General features: G+C 39.1%; 1 protein-coding gene across 1 annotated transcript in view; it reads left to right on the top strand.

Moving 5' to 3' along the window:
• The window catches only part of PPP3CA (protein phosphatase 3 catalytic subunit alpha), a 194,251-nt gene that overhangs the window by 139,504 nt on the left and 36,119 nt on the right, over positions 1 to 18,628 (top strand). The window contains exons 4-6 of the mRNA XM_080368667.1: positions 5,961 to 6,072; positions 7,354 to 7,499; positions 9,742 to 9,881. Of these exons, the coding sequence (XP_080224793.1) occupies positions 5,961 to 6,072; positions 7,354 to 7,499; positions 9,742 to 9,881 (398 nt within the window). The remainder of the gene's footprint in view (positions 1 to 5,960; positions 6,073 to 7,353; positions 7,500 to 9,741; positions 9,882 to 18,628) is intronic.

Consider the following 18,628-nt stretch of genomic DNA (forward strand, 5'->3'; position numbering starts at 1 on the left):
TCTGAAAACTCTCTTTTGAAAGGCAGACATAAATGCCATGCGTTGTAGGCGATGGGGGTGGGGTATACACATATAGACTGCTTCTTATCACAGTCTTAGAAATATTGCAATCAGAGTAAATACTGACTATAATGCATTAATAATATTATATAAGTGAATTGTTGGAATTACTTTCCTGCTCAGTCCCACATGAAAACATACAGGCTTACATGTCAGTTGAATATCATAAGGTTCATAGTGATAATTTTTAATAGAGCAGACAGTTAAGAAATAGTTAATGGAGAATTAAACCAATGTTCAAAATGAATAAAACTGGAGTTATGTTTTAAGGTTCAAAACATGCATGCATCTTCATTTCTCGAACACAAAAACCAAAATTCCAGACCAAGAAACTCTTCTTGGGATATTTCCAGCAAGAATAAAGTGAAGTGTTTGGAGTGAGTCTGGAATTTGATAATCGGACTTTGCATCAATTAAAAAAACATCTGGCACTTGAGATGCATCTGAACTTGGTAAACTGTTAGAAATTATTAACTGGTCTCTCCCAAGGAAAGAATTATGTATAAATAAATTCATGTTAGTAAACTGTGGGTGAAGTTAATGCTAGTGAAGTCGTGTGTTTATTACCTCTCAAATCTCCATGCACTTTCTAGGACTTTATTGGAAGAATAAACACCTTTTGGTTTCCTCCATTGCTCTAATGTGCTAAGGTTTCCCAATAAACAGCTTGATTTAAAATTTAAAAGTTTTGGCTGGCAGTAATAGTTCATCAGTGAAGACAATTGTTTGTTTCACTTCTCTCAGTGTAAAAAAAATCTCTGCACCTTAATTATCCTAAAATTTTCTTGCTGTTTTCTTTTATGTAACAATAGCAAATATGCTTCTCTGTAATAAGAGTTTGCTTCTTGTAAGATCTTATTTTTGCTGGGCAGTGCTCCTCGGAGCTGTGAATATTCAGTAAATCAGCAAATTCAGATTTCTATATGTATTAGATTCCCAGACTGGAACATCTGTTTGCACCAGGGCCATCCTCTCAGCTTGCCTGGTCCTGTGTCGGCTCTTCCCAAAGCGGGTCCCCAGCATGCCAAGAACCCCTTTTGGCTGCAGGGGTTAATGCAAGTGGGATAATGCCCTGGAGGTTGCTGGCACCGCTTAGCCCACACTGCTTCCATCTCTTTGTGGGACCCATTGTACCAGAAAAAAACTGAGACCAGGACATGAGGTCCAATGAGGAGAGCTAGGAGCCAGCACACAGATACCCGTTGAGAAAGTACTAGCTATAAGAATTAGAGGAACATTTCAGAAAAAGAATCTTCTAGTCACTTTTTGGTTGAAAAAGAGGTCCTTCCTTCTTGGATATTTTAAGGTCCTTCCAAGGGCTGAAATGGGAGTGATGCGGTCTAGATATAATAAATACTAGAAAAGAGTACAAAGCAAGTAGCAGTGTTTTGCAGGTGATGTTTTAACAAAATCATCTGGGAGACTAGCTAGAAGAGAGTTAAAATAATTGAAGTCTAGAGATGCTAAAGGACCATGCAGATTTTAAAACAAGATTCCAAAGCAGCTTGGGAATATTCAACAGACATTCTTAAAAAAAACAAAACATAAGTTCTTGAACAACATCTTAAAACAGCTGAGACCCAGACCATGAGGAATGGATTCACTGTTTCTCCATAAGAAGTCTATTTCCACAGCAGTAGCCTTTTTTAATTTTTAAATAGGCAACCTGTATGTGCATAAGCACTGGTCTTAGAAACACAAAAACCAGGTAAATAACAGCACATTGATAAACAAGCTGCAACCAAGACTTTAAGTTGTTCACTGAGGATCTGCTTGATGCAAGTGGCACTACCTTGTTGTCCCTGTTCTGCAGCAAAGCCTTAAGAGAAGTGATCATCTTTTATGCCCTGAAAGTTTGAGACAAAAAGAATGAAGTCCTTGTTGTAGTGAAGACAATACAATTTTTCTTTATTTGTAGTAGTGTTCAAAGTTTTCTTTCCCTGTGATCAAGGGATGGTAGTTCAGAAACAGCAATAACTTGCATCTCTTGTGAGTATTTTGGTTACAGATCCTAAGTATCTTTATTTGTCCCTGAAATAAAGTCCTAATAAATAGTCATACCAGTAGTGTGAATGCAATTACAATTTCCATTGAGGTGGTTATTCCGTTTTTGTAAGCTGTACCTGTACAAGGTACTATGATGATATAATTATTTCAATGCAGTGTTTATATTTAGGTGAGGTGTGTGTTACGAGTGAAGGAGCTGTGCTAGTACACTGTTCCACAGAGCATCAGTACAGACCTTAGCAAAGCATGGCTCAAATGATGCTTCTGAGTACGAATTACCTTGCATTTATTCACACTTAATTTCATCTGCTGGGGGAGTGCCCAATGCCAACAGTCATTTGGAAGGAGAGTTCATCTTTTGTTACCCGTACAAAGCCACACAGCTAACAGAGGGAGCTGCATCTCTTTCTTCCTGGCAGGATCAGTGCAAAAGCACCCAGAAGTGAGTGCACCGTGTTACAGATTTTGCTGTGGTTGCAATCCAGTGGCAACGGTAACCATTTTCCAAGGTTCCTTGTTTTGAGCACATAACTTAAGATGCATGCAAGAGGTCTGGGACTTTCAGTTTTCCATTTCAGGAGGTGTCAAACTGTTGAACTGTGCAAAGGCTGAAATTCAGCATGCAACAGTGGAGTTAAATCCTGAGTCTGTTTTGAAAATACATGCCTTTGGCTTACACTGTGCTTAATTGCACAGACCTTTTCTTTCCTGATGCTGAGGCTGCCAGAACCTCAGCAGGAAAACAGCTTGACTATAGAAGGTGGGAGGTGGGCAGATTACCTCTTTGTTACAAACTTAATATATCTGCTATTTCAACAGCTGAAAGACACTACGCAAGTAAGCAGGGGTGCAGTGTGAAGGCTGGCATTTAAGAGATGTATTTTTTTTTTTGTTGGTAGTATGAAATGGGACAGGCCAAAAATACCTTAGAGATGTCCAGATTGCAAGGTTACTGCTGTGTATGTTACACAGAGTTACAGCAGAGCTGATGAGTAGTATATTTTTGATGAAAAAGTTGAAGGAAAAAAGAGAGCTTTTTAAATTTTGCTATTGGGAAGCAATATTACCAAGTAATTGAACATTGTAAGATCAGATTTTCACCAAAGGCAAATTATTGTAACTCTTTTGACTTCAGTAAGAATCATGATATGCAAAGCAGAGTTAGAAAAAAATACAAAGTTTGCTCATGATATGTTGTTTTTGAACTTAAGGATTTTGTATGTAAATGACTAAGTTGAAAAGCCATGAAAAATTGTCACCCTGATATTTGCTGTTTAGTTTGCATGGGGAAGAAAAAATCTGCTAATTAGTTCTTGTTTACTGTTACAATGTTACATCACTGGACTACTGAACAGAAAAGGGAGAAAATTAAAGGAATTATCTAAACAAAATAAGCCTTTGATATGGTACAGCTGACAACACAAAATATGAACGGTAGGCTTACATTACTTGAATACTGTCAGGGAAACACAGAACTTTCTGGACGGCATTGGTTCTCCTTTATCTTCTCAGTCTGGTTCAGTGAGTCTAGAGGGGAAAAAAAAATAAATCTGTGATAAGGAAATTTAAAGAGATTACCTGTAAGTAAGTACCAAATGCCAAAAAGATAAAACTTCCAGCTTTCCTCATTTTTACTGCTTCCCAAATCTGGATGATATTTTGAGTACCGAAGTAGTCACTTCAGTGTTGCCAAAGCTTTATGAAAATGGAAAAGGTTAGTTATGAGGGAAGGTTAAACCACTTCTCTTTCCTTTTTCCCCTCTCTCCTTCTTTCTCCCCTCTCTCCTTCTCTTTTCTTTTTTTAGTAAAGCACTAATCATTGTGCTTTTCTAAATTATAAGATCCTTTGGCAAGATTAGAAGCTCTAATACACAACTTTAAAAGCTGGAGTTGTTCTTGCATGGATGGAGGTGTCACTTTAAATTTACTGTCTCACAGCTTTTACATCAAATTTTTGCATTAGCCAGTAAGCTCTAAGAAGAAGAAAGTTCTGGGAATTCTTGGAGGAATGAAGAAGTCATCTTCAAAGAGACGGAGGGTTGAGCTAGTGGTGTGGAGAAGTGCAGGCTTCCTTCCCCATTGAAGTGAAATCCTCAAACCCAAGTCTGCTGGAGTTTGTACAGAGAGAAGACATTCTCGAGGCTCACCCTTTGTGTTGTTTTGGGCCACAGCAGGTAATTCCTGTGACCTGACGCCATAATTTCATGCTGGCTTCCGTCAGCATGACCTACCTGGCGTTCTGATGTCTCTTCTCTCTTCCTGCAGTAGCAATAGTGCCTGGGAGGCAGAAGAGGTGGTGTGAGCTGGGAGGCCTTCCATCTGTTTCCAAGGGGGAGAATTAATTTTGCAGGTCCTGGAGGATGCTGCCTGTACTTTCTGCTCTTTTACCTGGCTCTAGACCCTCTGAATAGAAGAACAGAAATTACAGAGCGCAGGCAGAGCATCCAGGTGTTTATATGTAATAAATTCAAGACAAAGAGGAGTAGTATAAACCCCCCGTTGCTATGCAATTATCTATGGATAGTGTGAGGCTTAGCACAAACATAAGTGTTGTATCCTTTTTCCTTTTTTTTATATGATGAGGACTGCATAGCAAATGAGGGAGCAGAAATCAAAACGTTGAGACGTGATTAATGTAATCATGCTGTTTATCAAGACATTCTGAACTGTAGAAGAGAATTGACGCTGTACAAATACAGAGGCATTACATTGACAAAAATGCTGAATTTGCTCTTTAGTAGAAACTGGTTAGGAGTACATTCTGAGTTTCCAATCTATTGATTATTAAGGTAAATAAATATTTTTTGTCAATAGAAGGAAGGGGAGTGTTAGGAGGTAGCTGCAAATGAAAGTTGAGGGGGCAGGGGCATTGTGACCTTTTGTTTCTCGAGCAACAGTTCTGCAGTTTGTGGGTATTTAATGAAGGAAAGATTGGAATAGAAGTTGTTCAGGCAGTTTTCTACCCCCAGTTTTTTGAGAGGCCATTGTGGTCTGTACAGTGTTCTTGCAGATGGTGGTGCATCTCATGGGGTGAATGGGTCTTAGTTCCATCAGCTTCCTTGTAGCTGTGAGTTTGTCAGCCAGGTACCTGGGCAGGGTCATTCTGCACAAAGAATAAATCTTCCATTAAGTCTGCGAGTTTACTCATTTGCCAAGAGTCTTGTAATGCAGCATTGCTGTGTCAGTTTTGTTTTCAAAACAACTATTTTAATCCTATGGTTTTGAGAGGTCTGAGCACAGATTAGCCTCTCCCAGGCTTCTCTTTTTTTATCTTTGAAAACATGTCTAGAAGAAATGTCATCTCAAATAGAAATCTGGAAAGATAAAAGGCTTTATAGAAGCTTTATAGTAACTTCATTTAATGCAAGAGCTTTGTGGGTTTCTTCTCCGTTGTTTGTACAGAAAAATGTTAAGTGAAAAATCAACAAGCATTCATTGAAAAACTGTGTAATACTGGAAGCTGAGGTATTTCCTGAAGTGTGAGTTAAATTGTTTTATGGCAATATTTCCTTAAGCCAGGAAACGTGGATCTTCCGGTGAAATTGTTTCCACGGCAGATTTCTGCCTAACCTACCAGGTGGAGAGTGCGCACTTTGTTTTAAAGATGTGCAGCAATTGCATCTTGATAGCTGCGGCCCCTGAAGGCAGTGCACCACTGAGCAGAGGTGTGAAACTTTATCAGAATATAAGATACTAGTTTCAGCCAGTGCAGGTTAAAGTGCAAAGAAATGTTTGCATGTTATGTATGAAGAGTGAAGCTAACCCATTGCAAGTAAATGTTTCACACGGAATACTTTTTCTTCTGCTAGTATTTTTGATGGAGCTGTACTTACGTGGTTGAATTACACCCTTAATTGTGAATTATATTTTTCTTTCTTGTTTCTGATTCACAGTGTGTGCTGTACTTGTGGGCCTTGAAAATCCTTTACCCCAAAACACTGTTTTTACTTCGTGGGAATCATGAATGTAGACATTTAACAGAGTATTTCACATTTAAACAAGAATGTAAGTCTGCCTTAACCTTTCTCCTCTTAACTCCCTTTTCAACAACTTGATTTGTTATTTTGTGAGTATTTGATGCTTGTTTAATTTGAAATGTACTCTTCTTCTTAACGATCACTAATGTCAAATTGTGATCATCGTTCTCTGAGAAGGCAGTCACCTTGCAGAGGCTGGAGAGGGTCCTCAGTGGTGGAGAAAGGAAGGGGTTGGACCCTCCACAGTGGGTAGTGACCAACCACCTGTACAAACCCAGGGGTGTTGTCACTTGGTGCTGCAGGTATCAAGGCACTTCAGCTTGCCAGCCTGGCCTGTGAAGCAGCCCAGGGCTACTGTGCAGACACCTGAGCCTGGATGCTCTTGGTAAACCCATGTTGGCACTGCTTTTTGCAGTAGCTGCTGGTTTGCTGCCCCATGCAGCCGCCTAGCAATCAAACCCTGCCAGCACACCAGCTCTGGTATCTCTGCCAGGACCCTGATCACTTGAGGAGGAGGTGGCATCTCACTGGCTCTCCTGTACAGCAGGAGAAAAATGCAAAGGATTTTTATATTGTGTTGTTGGTTTTTTTCTTTAAGTATAGCATTTTCACATTTAACCTCTAATTAGGTTTAAACTTTGCAGTATGCCCTTTTTATAGGAATTCCTTTCTCTTTTGCAAGAAAGGATACAGGGACACGTAGAAGCTCATTAGATATAGACCTTCACTTGCGCAGTGAAGCTTTGTTTGTTTCAGTGGCACTGTAATCTGAAGCTATTGCCATAAATCTGTGTTCCCCTTTTGGCGTAAGGGATAAAGGAAATATTAATTGGCTCCAAAGGCATCATGGTTTACTGAGTTTAATATGCATATTGGTAAATTAACATTTCAGCCTCGTTGTACCACCTCGTTCATTTCATAATGGCATTTCTGTGGATAATTATAAGAGACTGTGCTAAAGTTCTGATTACTTCATAGAGATTATATTGAGTGGTAATGTAGCAGAAGACAACCACTCAACAGACTTCTTAAGGTTTGCTATGTAGATTTCATGGCAGACTATAACAGTATATTGAATTGTTTATTTACATTTTTTTAGAAAATAGTAATAAATTTGGCAGAACTCTCAATAGTTTCACCTCAGAATCTGAAGAATTTTCCAGCAGCGAATAACAATAATCCAAAATAATTTTTTGCATGAGGCAAGCTTTGATACAGTCCTCAGACTGAGAAACTAAGTAGCATCCTAATTTCTTTTTTCCTCTTAAATATTGATGGCACTTTCTAATACCATCTTGATCTTTAAAAGGTAAAATCAAATATTCAGAACGTGTGTATGATGCCTGCATGGATGCCTTCGACTGCCTTCCCTTGGCTGCTCTGATGAACCAACAATTCCTGTGTGTACACGGTGGCTTGTCTCCAGAGATCAACACCTTAGATGACATCAGAAAAGTAAGTCTGAATAGTGTTCAGGCCTAATAAGTGAACCATTAATCACCAGCAACTACAACTTGAATCCTTTCTTACTGTTGTTCATTTGTGTGAGATGCTCATATGTCATTTTGACGTTCATGTTGACATTATCACCTTTTAAAGGTCTCTTTAAATGGAACATAAAGGAATGGCTGCTATTAGTCTTATTTTATTGAGGTCAGGGAATCACCGGCATCCAGTAAAACAAAGTATTTATCATCTTCATGTTCTAAAAAAAGCCCAATAATCTGTAGGTGTATAAGTATTTGGGAATGAATGAATAAATAGCATGAATTTCTTTCAAGTATTAATCTACTAGCACAATGTAAGCACACCATCGGCCCTCTGCACTTCCTTGGAGAAGAGGTAAAAGTAGCTGTAGAAAAAACTCACGATACTTAAAAGATATAATAAAAAATTACAGTATAATTGTAATTACTATAGTTAAAACAACATTATTATTAAAAAAAAATGTCAAGAGCTTCATTCTCTGTAGGTCCTGCCACATTTTTAATAGTACTGCATTTGAGTGCCTAGTAAATGAAGTGAAGCTTAGTAAATTGATGCTTGAGTGGTACTCTCGTGTTCTGAGAAGTTTCTTTAAAATCTCATGAAAGTTCAAAGAACAGTGTCAGATTCTTTTTTCACATAATCCAGTGTTGCTGCACGTTATGAAAGATTAATTTTTTTTCAGATCTTTTTTCAGTAAAAGAGATCTCAGTTGATATTTCTAAAAGCAGGTATTTAAACCATTCATTCTTAGTGTTCTCAGCAGAAGAGATTTTCTTGTTTGTTGCTTGCAGTTTGAAACCTGCAAACACGAATGTATACTTCTGAGCTTTAAAGTTACTAAAAGATAAATTATATTCTGAAGTTAATTTGTAGCCTACTAAGAAATTAGTGCAGTTATAAAAAGAAAAAAAAACCAACAAACTTGAGCCAGTAATTCCACATTTTGATTTAAAAGCAGTTAGATTAATTGCACTTTTAAAAATTATTGAATGTAAAGTTTTGTTTCTGAGGTAAAGGTTTGCTATCTCATTACATAAGTATTCTCTGCCTAAAAATTAGCTGGCTTTGCAAGAATGTTATGGCAGAATAAAAAGTTCCCAGATTCTAGATTAAGGTCATTAACATCTTCACACATGCACACACCCTGCGAGCAGGTTTATTCATCTTGGTTCTGCATATTTATGAATTTTTATTTAATGTAAAGTTAATTTTACTTACAAAAGCATTATTGTTAGAGGGCTGAAATAAGTTAAGTGTAGGTATGCTGTGAATATTTCATGACAAGGACACAAAGGTAAAATTGTAGAGGTCTCATCACAACTTTTTAACTGAGTGTTGAAAACATACAAAAATTCTTTCTCTTGGAAATATTTTTTTGGGGAGGAGTAGGGGGCGGGGGGGGTATGAGTTGGGTATGCTACTAAATCATTACTTGATCTTTCTGGTCAGAGTAGAGAATGTTTTGTAGTGCAAGCCTGATTCATACACACGTCTTAACAAGGGGTGCTTTTATATTAAAGAATTTTTGCAAAGGAATGCTGATTTTTAATATTTCTGTATTTTGTATGCTTTGTCTTATTCGCAGTAAGATTCCATATAATTTGAATTTTTTAATACCAGTAGTCAGGCAGAAAGAGGAGGCTTTAGCTGCTTGATTAGGGTTAATGTTATGAGAGCAACAAGAATATCATGGCAAGATGCTGTAATGCAGAGATATTGTCTTGGTATTTAAATATGGGGTTTTTTGTGAAAATTTATTTAAATAAAAATGGGAACTTGCTTTGAAATAACTACAGTATTTTTTTCTTGAGGTGCCTCATGCACATAAATTGAGTGCCATGATGTTAAAAAAATTTACAAAATACAGAAATACCATCTCCTCTTTTGTCTACTGAAATGATTGCAAAATACAGTAGAAAAAAGGGGGGAGGGAATTCCACATAAAAATTATATAGAATGGCAATCTACTGTATCTCTTCATTTTTGGTTATATCTGTTTTTTCTCCTCTTTGTCAGTGTTAGCAAGGAGTGTTTTACTGTTACTCAAAATCGGTTGCTATAAAGCTGAGAGCGGCCCAAAACTGAAAAATAGATTGCTTTGGGTCTCTGTTTACCCACCCATGGGATGAAAAAGGGCAACTTTGCTTCAGTGTTTCTTTGATACATGGTTGAAAGAAGTTAGTATTTCTTTGTCTCCTATTTTTCTTAGTTAGATCGATTCAAGGAACCACCTGCGTACGGACCTATGTGTGACATCCTGTGGTCAGACCCACTGGAGGACTTTGGAAATGAGAAGACTCAGGAACACTTTACTCACAACACAGTCAGGGGGTGCTCGTACTTTTACAGGTGAGTATTACGACTTTGAATGGGTTTCTGTACATGAACTTGTTCTGGTTTTGCAGTATATAAACATTTGCTTGAAGTTTGTGGCACTAGACAACTGGGCCTTTTTTTCTGCAGTCTTGCCTTGTTTTCAGGTAAATTCATGCTTGGTTTGTTTGTATCTTGCTTTCACCCACAACTGGGAAACCCTAAAATTATTTAATTTTATTCACCAAAGCCTGTGTGTTGTGTTTATGGCTGTTCTTGTAATTTAGGGAATTACTGTGATGCTTTTTAAAAGGGATAGGTAACTACATCTCTAGTTTGAAAATTAGAACTTAATTTTCGATGAAAGATGCCAGCATTGGAAAACGCACTACCGTATCACTCTGCAGGGTAAGTAAATATTGTGAATTCCCACACACGGGTACTTTTTTTCTCTCAATTTTATCGAACTTTTGTTTTTGTTTGGGAATAGTTCTTCCCAAGGAGTTCAGGATTTGAACAGCGTTGGTGCCTGTAACATTCTTACAGAAACATATGACGACTTAAATGCTGCAAAGACATCACATTAATAATCTTCAAAATTATTGCTTTCTATGGACCTTTGTTATTAAAACATAACTGAGAATGTTCCTGGAAAACGTAATAGTAATGGGGATAGAAGGATATCTAAAACAAATGTAAATGTGACTATTTAAAGGAAACCACCTTCTCCATTTCTGTTCTACTTCATGGTAATTGTCCTTTGAGTGTAGGGGCTTTTTGTCTCTGTCTCTCTCTCACTCTCTCTCTCTCTCTCTCTCTCTGTAAGGAGCCAGAAGACTCTCTCTCCTGCACATTAAAGGAGCGGATTTCCTTGTGTGCCAGGGGACATGTCCCTGGCCCCTCTTTAGCAATGCACAGGGAGACCAAAGCAAGCAACAAACTGTTCCCTTCTCCCAGTGGTGCCTGGGTGATGACTGCTGCCTTTCTCTGTTTCTAGTGGTAGGCAGCTTGGTTTCTAGACAGAGTCCTGTGGACAGCAGGCAGAGGACACCCCATTAGGTGTGCTTGAACTGGTGAAGAACCTCCAAGCAGTACTTCCATTCTGTCTTCCCCATAGGATGGGCCTGTGTTACCTCGTAAACAGTGGCAATGATTATATTATACCCTCCTCTGACAGTGTGGCGGGTTTGAGGGATTTTGATTTTTTTCTTGTTTGTTTGGGGTTTTTTTTTATTGTTGCTGTTGTTGCGTATTTTGTTTGGTTGGGGTTTTTTGTTGTTGTTACAAGGACACAAGAGTAACAAAACTGGCAGGGGAGGAGGTTAAATGGCAAAATGAGCAATGTATCCAGTGACATCTTAATTAAAAAAAATACTTCTTGTTCGGAAGAAATGTGAAGATGCTATTGAAGTGTTAAGGGGTGGTTGAACCTTTTAAAGGGTGCGGTTCTGGTTCAGCCCATGCTAGTGACAAGCAAGTCTAAATTTTCCCAACAAGCTCAACAGAAGTGAGGAATCCAGCTCTTTCAGTTATCTTGGAAAATCTCACCTTGGACATAGCTGACCTGTAGCTGTTTAGTAACATGTCAGAAGTAAATCAATGGCTTCCACCAGTAACCAGGAGACAGAGCCGCTGGAATCAACCGCCTCCTTGTTGGTAACGTTAGTTAGGAAGGTAGCAGATGGTTTGACTTCTAGAAATTAGTTTTCCTAGTCCTTCTGTCAAGCCGTAATTGCTGCAGCGTGGGGCTGGACAGAGAAGGAAGCAGTTTGCAGCGCAGCCTGGGCTGCTGCCATGCACCTTGTGCAGGCCAGTCACACTGCCACCTTCGGATCAATAATGACTGGAAGGGACTCCATAAACATGTTCGGTCTCATTATGAAAGAAGGTGTTATGCTGCTGCAAACAACTGATTGGTGCATAAATGGGCTTATGACTCTGAGGGCTGAAATCATTCCTCCTCATCTCAGCAGCACCGAACGCCAGAGCGTGCCTGGGACTCCCAGGCACCGCAAACAGTGAGTAATAGCGGTTTTCCCTCGTAAACCTCTCTTACAAAAGTGAAAACCTTGCAAACATGCCTTGCGCTTAGATGCAGGGCTTACTGTACACTGGAAGAGTGCTTAGATTTTTGTTGGCTTGTATCAGGTTTATCCTGAAAATATACCAGATCTAGTCTGTGTCCTGACTCATAATGAGAAAAGTGCGTGTTTCAGGAAAAAAAGAGGTATTTGGAAGATACCTACTTGTCAGGTCATGCGTGAGGGACATGTAACCGCTTAATGATGCGAGCAGACGACTAGCTTGGAGTCACACTATCTGGGATTATATAAAGGCAAGTGTTCGTGTCTTCTTAATAGAAGTGCCTCGTTTCTCTGGAAGGTCGTTAATTGCTCACCTAATGATAATCCCTGGGGGAAAAAAAAAAAATAAAAGGTATCCATTGGTATGCAACATCTAATTTTGCTTGCCTTTTCTGATTACTTCCTGAGAAAAGGAGTGAATTTCCCTAAGTTTGTAGCCAGCTAAGTTTGTAAAGGAAGGACTGAATTATGCAGTCCTCCCTCAAGAATGTCTGTTGGGTGGATGGACTGTGTTTATTCTTCAGTGAATAAAATTTGTTTTGTTTCTTCAGTCATTTCCAGAAAGGGAAGTTAAAAGGTAGCAGTGGGCGTTTTAAAGGAAGGTCAGGAAGATTTCAGACACACATGTGAGGCAGGAAAATTTCTAGATGATTCTGCTTAATTGCAAGAAAGAAAATGAAAGTCATTTATTACAGTTAACAGACATGTTCATTATAAAGGCACGTTTCAAATGTCTTTTCTGTGATTTAAACTTCCTACAACAAAATGCTATGAGGAAAATGACGGTTTTGTGGCTTTCTAACTGTGTACATGCAACATGTTAACAGAACTTCCCAGCTCAGAAATACGTGAATTCATCTCCATTCAGCCAAAACTCATTTATGAAACGTTGAGCCATTTGTATAAGGTAAATACAAATGGGAAAGTAGAAAGATTGTAGCTTACAGTAGTCTGACCAGCATCTCAGTGCATTAACTTAGGTGGTTGCTCACGTATAGCCTATTGAATTTCAAACTGACACGATTTTTCTTCAAGAAGTTTCCTTTTGTGTAAGACTTCTTGAAACTGTTATGGCTAGTGCTGTAAAATGTCAGATCTTGAAACCAAAGGCCTAACCTATCATTTAGAGATGTAAAGAACAGTCAGCTTAATTTTCAAGGGTGCTAAGAGTCACTGCTTAATGCAAGTCTCTTGCATGCAGCAGCATTTTGCAATGTGGATTGTCAAAATTTATGGATCCTTGAAAACAGCAATAGTATAATGCCACAGTGAAAAGTAACTCTGAAATTTAAGTAAATCTTGGAAATCTATTAATGTTCTCTGGACTTTAAAGTGAGCAAGGAGTGATAGTGATGAGATTTCCTTTCCTCTTTCTGAAATTTAAGGTTGTACGTCCTTCATAGTCATGGTCATGTTGGTGCAATTTTATGAAAAAGTAGAAATAGCTGGGTGCTAGTTGTGAGTTGTTTTTTAATTAAGTGAAGCTTTTCTTTCATCCTTACCCAAAATAATGTCCTATTCAGGGAATCTTATGAACAAGAGAGGGAATTAATTTGTCCCTGAGTGGTGTTCCTCCCTCTCTTCCCCTGCTGATTTTCCAGCTGATCCAGGTGGTAAAGAAGTTTTCCTCTTTGTTTGTCAGACTATCTACTATTGCCTTGAATTTATTTATTGAATACTTAGTTGCACATAGCTGGCTGTACTGATCTTGCCAATGACTCTTTGCATTTATTTCGAGGACGAGTGGCAAAGTAACTCCCAGGCATTTCTATAAGAAACTTATCTGACTTAGCAAGATATACTGCTACTTACAGTCTTGAGAATAGTTTTTTTACAGTGATCAGAAAGCTTGAAGAAGTCAGCTGGACTTCTCTCTCTGAAAATAATATTAACTTAAGGATTAAGTTAAGCAATTGGGTTTAAGCAATTGTTGAGGTGTGGGGAAAAGTCTTTTCTTTATAAGCCACACTAGGACAGGGAATGTCATCATTCCCATAAGATTTACTGGATGGATGAAGAATTAAAATATTCTTTCATCACATTTGGACAAAGTTACTATGAGCATGCATGGTTCTAACTGTGAAAAATTGTGATTGGATCCACACCCAGCTTGTTTCATTTCCCTATTGTCAAAGCTCTGGTAAAGAACATCAGGAGTTTGGTTGCACCACTGAGTTAATTAGCAGTGTTTTATCATATGTAAAGTATATCAAGGGCTTCCTGTCAGGAGTAAGCACATGTGCAAGCTTAACACTGACTTTCTGGGATCCTTTATGTGTATAAGGCTTGGTTAATTACTGACTGTTAACAAGAGCATGAGAGTGGCATGAGCCTGACCAAAGTCAGTGGATGGCCTCGGAAGCAGAGCAGATATTCAGAAGTTTTCTGCTGGCGTGGTGGTCCAGCCTTGGGTTTTTGTAGTGAGTCTACTATCAGTTCTTAAGGAATGTTGAGTTTTATAAAGCTGTTTGGCTGTTGACTATGTTGTTACATTTTTCAAAAGCAAAGGCAGAATGGTTAGCAGTGGCAAAGAGTGACTAGTTTTGCAGACTTGTCAAGAAGTTCATTTGCCAGCCTTGGATAGCAGTGAAATGGTTTGGCTTTACAGATGTTCTGGGGCAGAATAATACTGCCAGCACATCATTTCAGCGGTTTACTTTACATGTATGTTAAGTTTGTGAGTATGCAAGGACTAGAGAAATATCTGCTAAAAGCTTTGGAAGATTGTACCATGTTTCACCTCAGGGTGAAGGCAGAGTTGTATGAATGTTTTGGGTTTTTTTTTTTTTTTGCAGTAGCAGCATTTTAAACATTCTCTTCCCTGCTCTTCCACTCTTCCTTCTTCCAGGCCAGAAGCTTTTTGCTGCCCTCACATTATCTGCATAGCTGTATTGGTAGAATTGCTCATGTGCTCCATCAGACCTGGGAATATATCCCAGCCTAAAGAATGACTCTGCAAAAAAGATAACATGTTTGTTCTAATCCCATGCAGTTCTCTGCTCTGCTTCTCAGTGCAGCTTTGCAGACAGCACAGCTAAGGGCAAGAAAAAGCACGTGGAAAGATATGTGCTGGGAGCTGCCTGGGACAGAGCACCAAAAGCATTTGCCGTTTGGAGACTGAAGTGTGAGGCTTGTGGGCTTTGCTGAAAGCCTGTTTTTATATGTGCATGTAATCTTAGAGAAGCTGTTGGGTTAAATTTGATTTTCTTCTTTTTAAAAAAGCATTTACACCTCTGCTTTAATGGTTTGATGAATAATATTAAAAAATATATATAATTAAATCCATCCAGTTTTTTCCTGTTATTGGTTGAGGAGCAATCTGAAAAAGTCTGCCATTTTGGTTCACATTAGCAAAGTATTGCTCCTCTCCCAAAACTGTGTAGAAGTAATCAGTGATCATGCAAAAGAGACCTCAGAACTAGTACACTATGCATGAAGCATTTTAATGAAAAAAGGGTGCTGAAGTAGGGAATATCAGTCACATACTCCACGGGGAGTAACATCTCTGGCTTTTACAGGGGGAGGGGGGCGTATTTTGTTTTCTCTGTGAGTCACTGCTCTTCCATGATTCAGCATGACACATGAAGCACAGGCAGAAGGCTGGGTTGTTCTGGAAAAGCCTGTTGCGTGGGGGGTTCTGTTTGTTTGTTTTCCCTGTTGGCCAACTGCTTTATTTCTGGCTCATCTGAGTTACAGTCTGGGTTCTGCAAAGGAGGGCAAGGAGGAGAGTTTCTGGAAGGGCAGCAATCGGAAAAACTAGTAGGGAATTTGATGACAAAATGATAATTTTCATTAGAAAGACTAGAAAAAAATTTCCAAGCAGAAGTATTTTCTGTTGGAGCTAGTTTCTGATAACTTTTGCCATAATATCTATTTTGTTGGCATTTTGCAGGACTTCCTGCTGTTTACCTGGAAGGCATGTATTTTTGTGTTAAGGGAATATTGTTTAATGTGAAATTACATTTGGGCAGGAGCACACTGATGTTAAGAAAGTGCTGGAAATTAAAGCCCCTTATTTATTGTCACACTGGTATAACATATATAATAACTGCATACGATGAAACTTTGCTTCTCCCCAGCTCCAGCTTTAACAAATAGCTAAAGAAAAATGCCCGAGAGTTGATCTGCTTCTTTTTTAAAAATAAAATATCCAGATAGACTGCTCATAGGTTGTAGTGCTCTGGGTAATATGAGTGCTTGCTAATTGCAGATACCATGCTATTCACTTAGAAGAGAAAATGGCAGCCAGATTTTTATTTTAATTTTTGTGTGTGTGTGTGTGTATCTGCATGTAGCACTATGTAGCACCTCTGCCTTTCTAGGTGTGGGACCTGTAGAATCAGCCAAATTCTGCTAGTAGAAGTCTATTTTCCACGATTTATGAAGAGTAAGATAATTAAGAAATAAAAAAAAGCAACCCACCACTTTTGTACTTTTGAAATGGAAAGAAGAGCCTATCGTGTCTATTCAGGAGCATTTTTTTACCACTTCGTTATATCTACTTTAAAAGCAGTACTTAACAGTGGATGAGAAGAATACTACAGGGGGGAAAAAGTAGTAGGCTAGACATTTTGGGCAGCTGCATGGGTAATGAACATAATCAACTGTCTATCAGATTTTTCACTATAGACCCCAGTTTTCAGAAGTTAATGTAAAAATTTCTAAACAAAATGTACCATAAGTCTACATTTAGTCACAATTAATTATGAAAATAAATGTATGCAAATTAGTTCTCATTTGCCAGCGGTTTGAATGGCAGCCTGTCAGTGTATGTGAGATCACTGCAGTTGCCAAAACGATACCCCACGTAATTTGGGTATTGAAATTATTTTATAATGGCAATCTTTTTAGGCAATTCCAAATACCAAACTTGCAGCTGAGAATATATGCTAGATTGGTCAAGTCCAAAACCAGCAATATACCATTCTACTGGATTTGTAGCCTCTAGCTGCAAATGACATTTCAACTTTGCAAAATATCCAGGAAGACTGGAAGCAAGCCGTAGCATTTCTCTTGGATAAACTGAAGGAAGATGATGCATTAGATTTTGCATTTATTTTTTTTTTTTGAGTTTTCATCTGTTTAATGCATGAAGTTGAAATTCATGGGTCTCTTAAGCAATTGCAAGTGGACTCTGAAGGTGGTCCATGAAATCATGGCTGGGACAGCAGGTCTCTTGTGTAATGTTTAGCTGAGAGATACTTTTTTTTTAACTTGCTCAGTATTTTTAGCAACAGCTTTTACTTAAGTATTTTGCATAACTATAACTGTATGACTGCATCTTGCCCCTAAGGTACTGCAGAACGGTCTGCTCTTGCCAGGGTCTTTGATGGTATGTACGATCCTGTAACATACCTGTATGTGAGTTACACTTGGAGATTCAGAGACTCTGCAAATTTGTGTTATTTACAGGCACGCTGTGAGCCCATTGTGCTGCAGAACCAGCACAGAAGCGATCATGGAGATGCCTTAATGTCTGCCCCAACACCTTGTATTTCCTTCTCTAAACTTTTCCAACTGTTCTGTTATTTGAACAATGGGAGAGTTGAATCGATAGTGGAAAATAAATATGGGGAATGGGTGTTAATGTAGGGTCTATCTCGCTTTTTCTACGACTGTCAGATGATGTTTCAGAGCTGCTATGTGAGGTTTACACCTTTTGCCACCAGTTTTGATGGGTTTTTTTGAGCAATGATTTTGATTGTTGCTCTCCAATTTGCCCAGCAATGAGAAGAGAGGGAATTATAATGTCTGTGTGTCACATCCTGGGCCTCAAATCCAGGAAAAGCTGTGTTTTGGTCCTGGTCTCAGGTTAGATGTTGCTCTGGGGCAGGCTGCACTCAGAAAACAGCCCAACTCTCCACATGTGCCAGCCTGCAGCTCCACCACGTTGGCTTTGGAGCTAGGGTGCTTGGAGCTGGTCAAGCTCCAGTCGGACAGGGGGGTGCAGGAAAGTACCAGCTCAGACTCCTGTGCCTGGCCAACTTGTCTTGCTGCTGATGTGCAGGCAGCCTCTGGGACTGGAAGTAAATTCAGATAGTGACAGGAGGCGGTAACACTTGGTTACTCGCGAGATCAGTGTTTTAAAATGTGACTCCTTTAAGCTGCTAGCCAGAACGGTGCCAATACCATGCTGCGTACTTGCCAGTGAGCAATGTTCAGTTCAGAAGTGCCTTTCAGACATAGGGTCACTGGGCTGCAGGGGTGTGGGTGAGGTCACCTGCCACCTCGCAGGGGTGCCCACTTCCCACTCTGCTGAAAGGTCATGAAATATAAAACAATCAGCTGAACAATCGCTTGGTTTCAAGGCTGGGAAATAAATCTGGATAAGGCAAAACAAAACGTATAGGGCTGGCCCAAGGAGGGGGGAAAGGGAAGAGCTCTAGGTGTCATCGGAATAAAAAGTCTTTCCCACCCTTTAGCATTGTTTTGTTGTGGTTTTTTAGGCTCCTGGTAACCTTTTGTCAAATTTGTGAAGTCTTTCTTTATTCTAGTGCCGCTTCTCCGTTACCCTCTTCCATGCAGGTTCTTTGTTCAGTTCTTGCTACAGTTGGATTTTGACAGGAGAAGCCAGGAATCTGGCTTTCTGGGGGTTTGTATTAAATTACTAATGACAGGAGAAGAGAGGTTTTGCTTCCTGTCTTGAAATGATAGATGGCCATCGTGCTTTTTATCCTTCAGTGCAGGCATGGAGTCTCA

Source organism: Falco punctatus, assembly GCF_963210335.1.
Source record: "Falco punctatus genome assembly, chromosome: 1".
Lineage (NCBI taxonomy): Eukaryota > Metazoa > Chordata > Aves > Falconiformes > Falconidae > Falco > Falco punctatus.